The sequence below is a fragment of the Neospora caninum genome, chromosome X (genome assembly GCF_000208865.1).
Source record: "Neospora caninum Liverpool complete genome, chromosome X".
Lineage (NCBI taxonomy): Eukaryota > Apicomplexa > Conoidasida > Eucoccidiorida > Sarcocystidae > Neospora > Neospora caninum.
The window spans coordinates 4,240,868-4,251,504 of NC_018396.1; the positions used below are offsets into that span (position 1 = coordinate 4,240,868).

The 10,637-nt window shown below is 50.4% G+C and overlaps 1 protein-coding gene across 1 annotated transcript; it reads left to right on the plus strand.

Moving 5' to 3' along the window:
• Nucleotides 1-1,034: 1,034 nt before the first annotated feature.
• On the plus strand, nt 1,035-2,729 carry NCLIV_049730 (hypothetical protein; the record flags this gene model as incomplete). Its single annotated transcript, XM_003884525.1, has 1 exon — nt 1,035-2,729. One exon carries the CDS (start codon nt 1,035-1,037, stop codon nt 2,727-2,729), a length of 1,695 nt encoding a protein of 564 aa, XP_003884574.1.
• Between the last annotated feature and the right edge of the window lie 7,908 nt (nt 2,730-10,637).

The following is a 10,637-nucleotide window of genomic DNA, read 5'->3' on the forward strand; positions in this document are numbered from 1 at the left end:
AACACTGCTAACAACGCGCATGCGAAGTTCGTTTCCCATCATCAACTATTTCTCAGCCACGCGAAAGTGTGCATTTATATAGTTACAGAACCGTATGGTTTGATAAGAGCTTCTCCGTCGCTATCAGAACAAGTATCATCCATTTCCGGCTGCTCCGTAATGTATATACTGAAGCACACAAAATGGTTTGTGTGTCTTGTATGCATCGCTCAAAGCATGGGTCGTGTCAGCCTTGTCACCACCAGCGCAGGAAAACCCTGCATGCGGCTGCTCGGAAGGGGCCGACTCGAACCCAAGCCACGACACACTTTCCTTCCGTCTGTCTCTGGCATGTCACACCGGCATTGAGTGTGGCCTTCCATTTTCTTGATACGATAACGTCTGAACGACGGAAGCTAGGCTTCTGGGCAGAACACATTCCTCTTCGTAAGCGGTCCTTCGAGGATTACAACAATTTTGTGCACGGTGTTTCTTTGACAGCTTCGCTGCATGACGACTTCGGCTTTCGGGGTGGTCACGCACACTCCCCGAGCCGTAAGTCCTGCTCGAGGACGGGTTCTGGTGCCCACCTAAGAAATTACGAAACGAACCCAAGCGTTTTTCAGCTGATGAATTTGTTTCTGTTTCGTGACTGCGCCGCTTTCTCTGTTCCACACCCACACGTGAGTTTTTTTCGGGTTAGCACTCGTACGACAGTGATCGCGAGAAGAAATGTGCACCCTCTCCCATGTTGCCCGATTGGACCCGTGGATTTTTGTCAAAGTGCTCCGTTTCTAGATGCATCTTCCTCACAAGGCCCAGTGACGCTGGAGTGTTGCATGCTGTGGAGCAGTGTATGAAGTTGCGGTTCCATTGCAAACACCGTCTCGGCCAAAACGGTCGTCTTAACAAGAAGGGATTTCCCTCGGCAAGTCAGTATCAACGACGAGTTTGATCTCCCTTCTCTTCGCGCGAACGAACGTCTTGCAGTCTCTAGAAAGCAAAGGTTGTGTTTTGTTCGCCACTGGAACATGTCCGTAGCAAAACGGCTACAGATGGCGCCGCGTTACCATTCCGCAACTGAGGCTGACATGGGTCTTTGTGGGGAGGCCAAGTCACGTGGAGGAGATGCCCTTTACGATTTGCCACTTGGGGACTCCGAAGAGGACCGGACAACGGTTGCTGTGCATCCAGGTTCGGGAGAAGAGATAATTGCTGCCTCTCACTCTGGCTTCACGTTGGTGCCCGTGTCAGATGGCAGTGGAGCGAATGGCCGCGTTCATCCAGGAGGGGGGTCTGGAAAAGACCAGGACGAGAGTCCTTCACGTGGACCACCTGTCCACAGTCTCGAGATAAGGAGGAAAAAGTCAGAGCAGCGGGCGGACGGGGCGCCAGGTTCCGGAGTCGCCAGGGGGGAGAAGCAGAGTTTGCTAGTGCCTTGTTTGGCAGTTTTCTCCAGCAACTATAACTTCACGGTTACTTCGATTGCATTGTTTTTGATGAATCAGGATCCCGTGTATAAGGATGCCAGTGACAGTGTAGTAGGCAGTAGCACAGTGAAGATGCTTTCCTATGCTGGAGCGATTGTAGGCATGTGTACCATGGGCTACTTGGGAGATCTTATTGGGCGAAGGCTTGCCATGATCTTCACCCTTGCACTCGTTTTTGTAGGTGCTCTTTTGTCATCCATTTGCGCTTGGGGAGACGGAGTGACTGTTCTTGTTATAATGGGTGTATGCAGATTTATTCTTGGAGTGGGCTCAGGCGGCGTCTACCCTTTGTCTGCTGTGAGCGCAGCAGAAGGCGCAGGCACTGAGCAGTCTAATGATCGAAGCATGCGAGTTTCGTGGGCATACAGCATGAATGTTCCGGGAATTATGTTTCCCTATATTGTTGCTCTCATTTTGTGGTGTACCACGCATAACGTCGATGTCTGTTTCCGTATCCTCCTCGGATTTGGCGCCCTTCCTGCTCTTCTGATCTGGTTACCGGCTTGGAGAATGAAAGAGGATAGAACCTACGTGGCCAAAGATTTCGCAAAGCATTTGGCAGGCGTCTTCATCACTCGCAATTACTGGCGCCAGCTGCTTGGCACCGGTGTATGTTGGTTGTTGTATGACGTCACGGCATATGGCATTTTGTTGGTTCAGCCAGAAATCACACAGTCAATATGGGATGACAGTTCTTCGGTCACTGACGTCATTTGGCAGAATATCGTTTTGAACGGCATGGGGATCCCGGGGTGTTTCATGGGTATTCTTGTTCTAAAGCAAATGGGAGTGAAATGGCTGCAGTTTTGGGGTTTCGTGGGCTTAGCTGCGTCTGCCTTCCTTATGGCTGCCACCGTTGAAATCTTAAAGGGACAAGCATGGGCCCAGCTGGTTCTGCTGTGTATCGTCAATTTTTTCATCAATTGGGGTGCATCCATCACGACATTCATTCTCCCCTCTCTCGTCTTTCCGCCGGAAGTCCGAAGTACATACTCTGGAATCAGCGCTGCACTGGGAAAAATAGGGGCAGTGGGCGGAATTTATGCTATGAAGGCGATTCTGAGTGCCGGCGGTCTAACGCCCATGATGATATGTGCTGGCGTCCCATCTCTTGCAGCTGCTGTTCTCACGTGGTTTCATGTTGATCCTGTGCCAAATACGTGGCGTAGCTCTCTTCTTCAGTGTTTTGGAAGCCTTGCGGGGTCTTGTCCATTTATTGATTGTCGAAAATTCCGGAGAGGATCTCGGGCGTTTGAGTAGAGACAGCCCTACGTGTTTATACAGGATTTCGTCCTCGTCGGAGGATGTGTACACAGGAGGCGACGAGTTCCTTGGTTGAACGAACGTATACCTGACACGCATGTGTGAACGTGGTGGACGTGTGCATGCACCTGTCCACAGTGTCGTACAGCTTTGTTTCACGCTGCGGTCTGTTGGCCTTCGCAGAACAGCGAGCGAAATGCTGCTTATTTAACAACGAATGTGTGACAGAGCTGTATATACGGTGAGTTATTTTTTGTGGTGTTGGATGCACCCAAAGTGGTTTCTTTCTCTTTTCATCAAAGAGTCTAGTTTTCTTCACCCTGACCCCGCCCGTGGTTGGCTGGTTGCTCCGGCACGCACTTGTTTACGGCGGCTGGTTTCACCCATTATCCGAGACAGGCAACAACGTGTCTCTGGAGCCTTTTCACTGGCCAAGATGCCTGGGTTCGGCAATTTTGGGGGGTGGGGGATGCAGGGGATCGGCAGCACACAGAACCCTCAGTCGATCATTGGCAGAGACAAACCGCGTTTTTTTGCGTACAGTGAAACGGGCGAGCCTTCGACCAGGTCTGTGTTTGTCTCCCTTGGAGCACACGTGAAAAACCGGGAACGTGTCCGTGAAACGCTGGTGCGTTGTGTGCGCGGTCAGCCCTTTTGATGGGATTCGAATGTCTTTCTTTTAAGCAAAAATGAATTCGGGAACGATAAGTCATGGGGAAGACCACCTTGGTCCGTTTAAAACTTTTCACGAAAAAAACGTAATCGTTGCTGAACCTCTTCTTCCCGATAGTGTTCCTCGACCTCTAACGGTAGAGTTACGTGAAGGGCGAAACGCTCGGAACGCTGCCTCATATTAACAGCAATTGTAGGGCACGAGCACAAGACGTCAGAGAAGGAAAGAGGATTGTGTTGTGTTTACTGAAGGCACTCTTCGGTTTAGTAACTTCAGGAACAATCTTGTCTGGTACATCCCCAACACCAGTCCCGCGTAGAAGACTACAAGCCAATTTTGTAAAGTGGAGAGATATGCTCGCTTAAGCAAAGTCCCACTGTATATCGCAGCACTAACAGGTCTCCATTATCGTTCAAGCGCTAAGCAAGACGATCAAGAGACGCCTACTACGACAAAAGCTCACCTTTCACCATCAGAATGTCATATAACCTCCGTAGGAGGGCGCACAACTACATCACTTTTGGTGGCCACGTGTGTTTTGATACCGACTCTATCACACGTAAAAGCGCATTTCAACCGGTGGTAACACGAGGACGCGAACACGGGAAGCGGTGCATCTTATGGCACAAAGTTCAAGGGGCGTACTCTACACGGAGTTCCATTTGTGCCGTCTACGAGGTACCAGTGTGATAAACCCTCTGCATTACATGAACGGGCAAGAGCTCTCGACATGTATCAATTATGTCGTGAGAATTATTTGTTCAACACGCAGTCATCATCGTTTCAGGCACCCGCGGCTTGCCGGTGTATCAGTCCATGGTGCTGTTGGTGTTTCGACTTCAACATCTCCGTTATCACTGCTCCGAGAAGCAAATTTACCCGTTAGGAGAGAATACAAGATACATAAACTGAAGAAACCACACGGGGTGGAACAATAGGAGTCTGCATAGTATAAACCAAATGTGGCAGATACGACCTCAAGACACCATCTCGCAACTTTGTACCATAACGACAGTCATGCAGGAAAATCTTGTAGAGTACACACAACCGCCTTTGACGTGTCCACGAGTTATCCACTCGGAAACGGAGGCCTACGACGCTGTTTCCGCAGAAGCCGACGCGGTACTTGGATATGCTGGTCCCCGTTTGGTGTTGCATCTGCCTTGAGAGAGAGGGCAAGCGTCGTATCGTCCACTTTAAATCTCAACGCAGCAAATTTGACTAGGTAAAACGGCACCAAGGGGACAATTTTATCTTGGTTCCTCGTCATATTACCAGGCAAGCCAAGATACTCTATTTGCATCTAAAAACAGATAGCTAGATACACGTTATATGGTGGTGCTTTCCAGTGTGTCATGTGACGGAACCACTCATCGAGAACAGCCTAAGAAAGGGATTTCGGCTGTCAAGGAAGTTATCACTGGCTTCATCGTCAATTTCACTTCCCACGGAATCCACGTGTCAGTATTCGGTACATTAGGAAAGACGCTGGGCTTCGCCCTGTTCCTACTTGCATGCGGCGTGGAGTGGGTAACCTTGGGGGGGGTCGAGGTGCCTTATCTACTCCCGGTGGTTTGGAAAGCAGTTGGCTTGGCCAGCCAGCAAAGACCGTGTGATCTACTAACATTTTACGCTGTGAATGTTATGAGTGGACGTACATATTTCGGAGGACTGTGAATTCCTGCTTTTGTGCGTTGCGTCTTTTCGTTTGTGGCCCACAACTCTGGCCCACATCCCTGCTACGGCTGTGAAACACACAACGCTGATAACCACTGCTTGTTCAGACAAAGGGGAACCTAGAGAGCGTTTGTGTAGCTTTTAGCTTACCTCTAGTGGAACTTTGTGCTGCGGATTCGGTACGGCGAGAATCTAATTCCATCATATTTCCTGAAACGAAGAAATTGTAAAGACCCGGGGTCACCCGCTCCACTCGTCACCAGCCTGTATTGCAGCTACTCGAACAGACAGCTTGGTTGTGAGATTGTGGAGAATAGAGAAAAGTCTAAGTGGCAGTGCTTTTCTCTGCACATGGCTCCACGTTGTTTCTCTTCCGGCTTTAAGTCAAGGGATAAACCTGAGATAACTAACCTCTGTAAAAAGCTAGATGAAATACGAATGCTTGTGAATCGGTCCCGTCGGCCACGTAGTAACACACACGAACGATGGCTCCATGTATACAGAAAACCGCCTTCCGTCAGCAGTGAAACAAACTGTGGAAGCTGGATCGGCACTGTTTTATACCTTCTTGGGGGCTGACAGCGGCCGTGCCCGTTTGCCCTCTCGTCTCCTGCTGATCTAGTGGCTTTGAATATTGATACAGAGTTGGACCAAAGAGTTTCAGGACTTGTTGGGACAGAGCCTCAAGCAACGTGATCCCTGACATTCGTATCGTGCTTGGTGCCTGCCATCTTTTCGTCGAGACGTCTCCAGTTTCGCGTCATCCGCTCCCGGGAAGACAGCCCGTTGGGAAACCTCGTCTTCGATGTTCTATGAGGATGCAGCACAGCATAGGTACCAGGGAAAGTCTCCTGTATTGGGAAAAACACTCCTTCCAGTCTATAATTTTCTTCTCGGAAAAAGTAGTTGCTTGAGTTCGTAACTCCGCTAGAAAGGAGGCATCTTTGCTGCCGTGTGCAGCCTCCGACCCTCCCCCGAGACTCGTCTTTTGAACGTTGGACTGGCCACAGTCTCGGCCACCACTTTCTCAAAAAGAATAAAACCACGGCACAGGTTTGCGTGCATCTGCGTTTCCAGGATGCAAGAGCCCTTGCAGGAGCAGTCGGTGTTCGAAACGCGTTCGCTGGAGAAGACAAAAAGCGATAGTCATATAGTCAGCGAAGGGCAGTCTGCTTGCGTGGGATCGGCGGCCACACCCTCGAATCCACTTGATGTGTCACCGTTTAGAAGAGATATGGACATGTCATTCTCTGCTCCCCCGTTTCCAATCGTCGAAGCCCGGGATGCCGCCTCGACCCCCGGCCAAACTCCTCAGTGTCTCGTTACAGATAGTGCTCTGCCTTCCCCCGTCTTACGAGGCCCTCAGAGGCTGTCACGCATTCACCTGGAGGTTGCTCTATGCTCCCCAGGGAGGGGAGGTTCACCTACTTCTTCAGTGGAAAGCTTCTCGAATCCTCTCGAACAAGTCAAGTTTATGAACGTCCAGCACCATGCCAGTCCTGGGAGCGATGTTCCCGAGCAAACTGTCCTCGTCACTCCCCTCAGAGATCCCACCGTGGCCCTCTCTCCGTCCTCTCAAGAGGACTGTAGAAGATTCAGTTTTCCTGTTGATTCTGGGAGGCCTAACTGTTTCTCTTCTGAGCACGGACGACGGTCCCAATGTCACAAACCACTCTCATTTGAGGCCAGCGATCCCTTGGCTTCCCCACGACAAAATATATTCTGTTGTCGGCCTTCCTCACCGTCTTCTCCCCCGGCTCAGGTGAGCCGACCCAGCTGACTACCAACGTAGGGGCAGTTGTTGTTAGTTTGCATGATGATATGACACAACTGTTTCTGCAAAATATATATTGTACACGGGGTAAAACCAGAAACGATATGTTTAGAGGTATGTAGTTCACATCGGCATTGACACTATACGACGACGGCAGATACACTTCAAACGTGTCCAGCGACGCCCCCGAGAGACAAAATCTGCAAAATACGCGCAGGAAAAAATTTGCTACCTCATCACCCATTTTTCGGTGGCGTCGGAGGCTCTACAGCTAGTGGAGGGGGAGAGTAGTGAAGGCATTTCGGTATCTTGTTCGTTCACTCTCCCTTTGAAAGCAGCATTGGGTGTCGACTATCTTCGATAGGCAAACTCCCGAGTTGAATCCTGTTGTTCCCCTTTCGCAATCACTGCATCAATGCCTCACCACAGACCCGGATGCTCAGTCTCGTCCTGTGCAAGAGAAACCGGTTCTCCTTGCAGATCGCCCTCTGTATCCGATTTTCCGCTGCGATGACGCGCTGTATAGACCGCGACAAGTCGGCGACTCGAGACTGCTGTCCAGGGAGCCCTTATTTCCCTTTCTGGGGCTTTGCCGGCGGAGCAGCGGGACCGCTGCTCCGCACGAGACAGGCAGACGAATAATGAACAAACGAATATGGCGTACGGGATACAGGGCGCTGCACCAGTTGTACGCACGCCAGAGGCCTTGGAGGTTGGCGGTTTGCCCCACCTGTTCCATACACGCTGCCGGGAGCGAGTCGCCTCTTTTCTTCTGTCCAGTCCTCCCGTGGAAATGCACATGACCGGGCCTATCCCATCCGATGCCCTGGCACACAACACACCAGCAAGTGTCTGCGCAATTCCCCAGGGAGCTCTGTCAACGATGCTGCCCAAGGGCGAAGTCGTCGTACGACGAGAAGAACTGGATTTATGGGATGCCCAACTCCAGGCTCTGGAGGTAAAAGAAAACGTTCAGTACGGAGGAGCGCCAGGTCCCCGCCTTGTTCGTTTCGTCAGCTCCACCAGCGGCAGCCGACAGGTTGCCCTCTCTTTCTTCTTCCCCGTCGTTGTCCTTGATAAGTTGTCTCCGCGTCGTTCCCGTCTGTCATGTGCCTGGAGACAAAATGTGCACAAGGGTGTGGGTTCTCGCGCAGTGGGAGCACCTGGAAAAGCGGTGAACACAAAAACGGTTGAGTAGTCGAGGGAAAAGAGCGCCCCCCCCCCTGACTCGCAGGGAAGCTGGGACAGTACAAGGCTGTTGCGATCTGTTTCTCACTATTGTTTCCCTCCCAGTTCAAATACAGAAACACAACTGACCGACTACGTATCAAGACGGCAGAGGCCGCTGGAAACCACAAGAAATGGCTCCGCGAACGAAGGACAAATGACGTAAGAAACAGTCGAATTCTCAAATGTAAAATATGACTGTTCTTTGCTGATGTGCCGAGTGCGCGCACGGGTTCCTTTTTCCGATGGGTCTCATTTGTCAGCGGTGTCAGTTGCCCTCACTGTGTCTTCCTGATTTCGAACTCATTACGTCTCTGCAGAAGATCCACAGAAAAAGCTAGATGTTCTTCCGCACCAATCCTTCTTCTTTGCGCCTCTCTGAGGCTCCCACTGCATTCAGTTTGCCCGCTACAGTCCACAGGGCATACCTACGGCCTCAATAACAAGCTGATAAGCTCTCGTAACGTCCGAGGCTCTTTCTAGATCCTCTCAGCAGCCAACTATATATTTTTATTTTGCTTTCGCAGGAGCTGACTACAAGAATTACACAGGAATTGAAAAGCCGACGGACACTTGAGAGCGTTGTTGCCGCTGTAAGACGTTCAAGCAAACGGGCTTGTCAATAGACCTCCGATCGAATTCTGCAGTTCTAAAGAATACGGAGGCCGAGGGCAATACTGCGAAGTAATACCCTCCGCAAAATACACCTATATGCATGTTCACATGGTTAGATTCATTAATTCGGTCCAAGCAATCTCTTCTGCTATGTACGCTGAACATGATACCCCTGCTATAATTCGAGTATGTGCCGCTTGAACTACCTTGCGAGTTTAAGAACCGTTCCTTGCGCACACAACACGCCGTATTGGTTCAGTTTCATTCATGCATGGGGCAAGCCAAAATAAAGAACTTTCTCTGAGGGCAATGTACAGGTTCAGCAAGAATTGACAACGGAAAAGGAGAAAATTGATCGGCTGCACAAGGATAAGAGGGATTTGGTGAGCCTGTTTGAAGAAAGCACTATCCATATGGTTCTTTGTCGATAGGAACTGCTGTAGCGGGTGCCCAGACTTTCATTCACGCATCTAGGCATGTATCTGTCTGAATGTCCATCTATCTGTCCCTCCAAGACCTTCGAGATACCTACAGGTCTATGGATGAACGTACATCTCTCCGGCGTAATGCACATGTCTTTTATATGCATTCCTGGCTGAACACGCTTCGCAGTGGTGCTCTGGTCTGAGACTTGCTCTCTCAAGCTCTGCAGATGCCCTCCTGTCCTCACCGCGTGGCAAGCGCGTTCGTGAAAGGCTAGGAATTCTTAGTTTTGAAAGTTGGGGTGCCGGGGCCACGGCGGTTTTCTGCGCTATTTCTGTTTTTTTTCTCTGCAGTGCCGAACGATCAACAAGCTGAAGGAGAAACTTTCACGCAGGGAGAATGATCTGACACTTCTCCACAAGCAAGTATCTGTCGTTTTCTATATTCTCTGGTTCCCCGTTTAACACTCTTTGCAGGAGACGTAGAGCGAACGAATCGCGCAGATCCACGCGGGAAAAATCGTAGAGGGTACCTATGGCCACATACGCGGTTGCAGACGGTTTCTCTACGTGATTCAGAAATGCGAGTAACGACTGCGGCGCGGATGGTGGTTTCCAGTTTCCTGTTTTCGTGTGTTGCCGGCAAGAAAAGACAAAAAGGATTTTGATGCTTGCCGCGGTGCTTTCGATGTAGGCAGAAACAATCGACGGCGATAGGGCCAAGGCAGAGTCTAAGGTTAAGGCGTACAAAAAGAACCTGAAAGGGATGAGTAAGACGCACAAACGCTCCGTCTGTTTAAGCTGACTACACACAAAAAGGCGAAAACGCATGGTGCGGGTGACTTTCATGTCGAGTTGCTGTTTTTCCCAGTGCGTTGCTTTCACCGTTCACAACTGTTTCTGTGCGGTCGCCAGGCGAGCCTAGGGTCACCACGCCTAGAAGCAAGATCTGTTTACTGAAAACGGCGCGCCTTCCAGTCCATCGTCTTGCACATCCCAAGTGTTCATCTCAAAAAGGCACAAATGAAAATCGCAAGTTAAATGGTTGCCGTTGGGGAGGGTAGGAAAAGGCTTCTTGACCACATGTGAGCATGTCCCCCTTGCTGAGGTACTGAAAGAAGTTTAACTTGTCGCGCTTCAGGTTGCCGTGTGAACTCAATATTCTTTGGCACAGGTGATTTGCAGAATTCCTTGACCGACGAACTTGCCGCTGTAAGCAACTCGCTCAAGGCAAAGACCAGCCTGAAAGTCGCTCGACAAACCAAGCTTAGTATGCTGGCGGCGCCGCTGACATTGCCCCATGCATATACAACACAGAATGGACTCTCCTGCTTTAGTATAGACGGACGCTTCCACATACAACTACACGTAGCACTGACGACCGAGCGTCTGGCGCGCATGTACGTACTTCCCCGTGCGTATTCGATTCCAGAGAGGTGTATCCATATCTTTATCTATAAAAATATACGCAGGCATGCACTGTAGAGGCAGTACCTCTCGTTCCATCTGTGGACGAC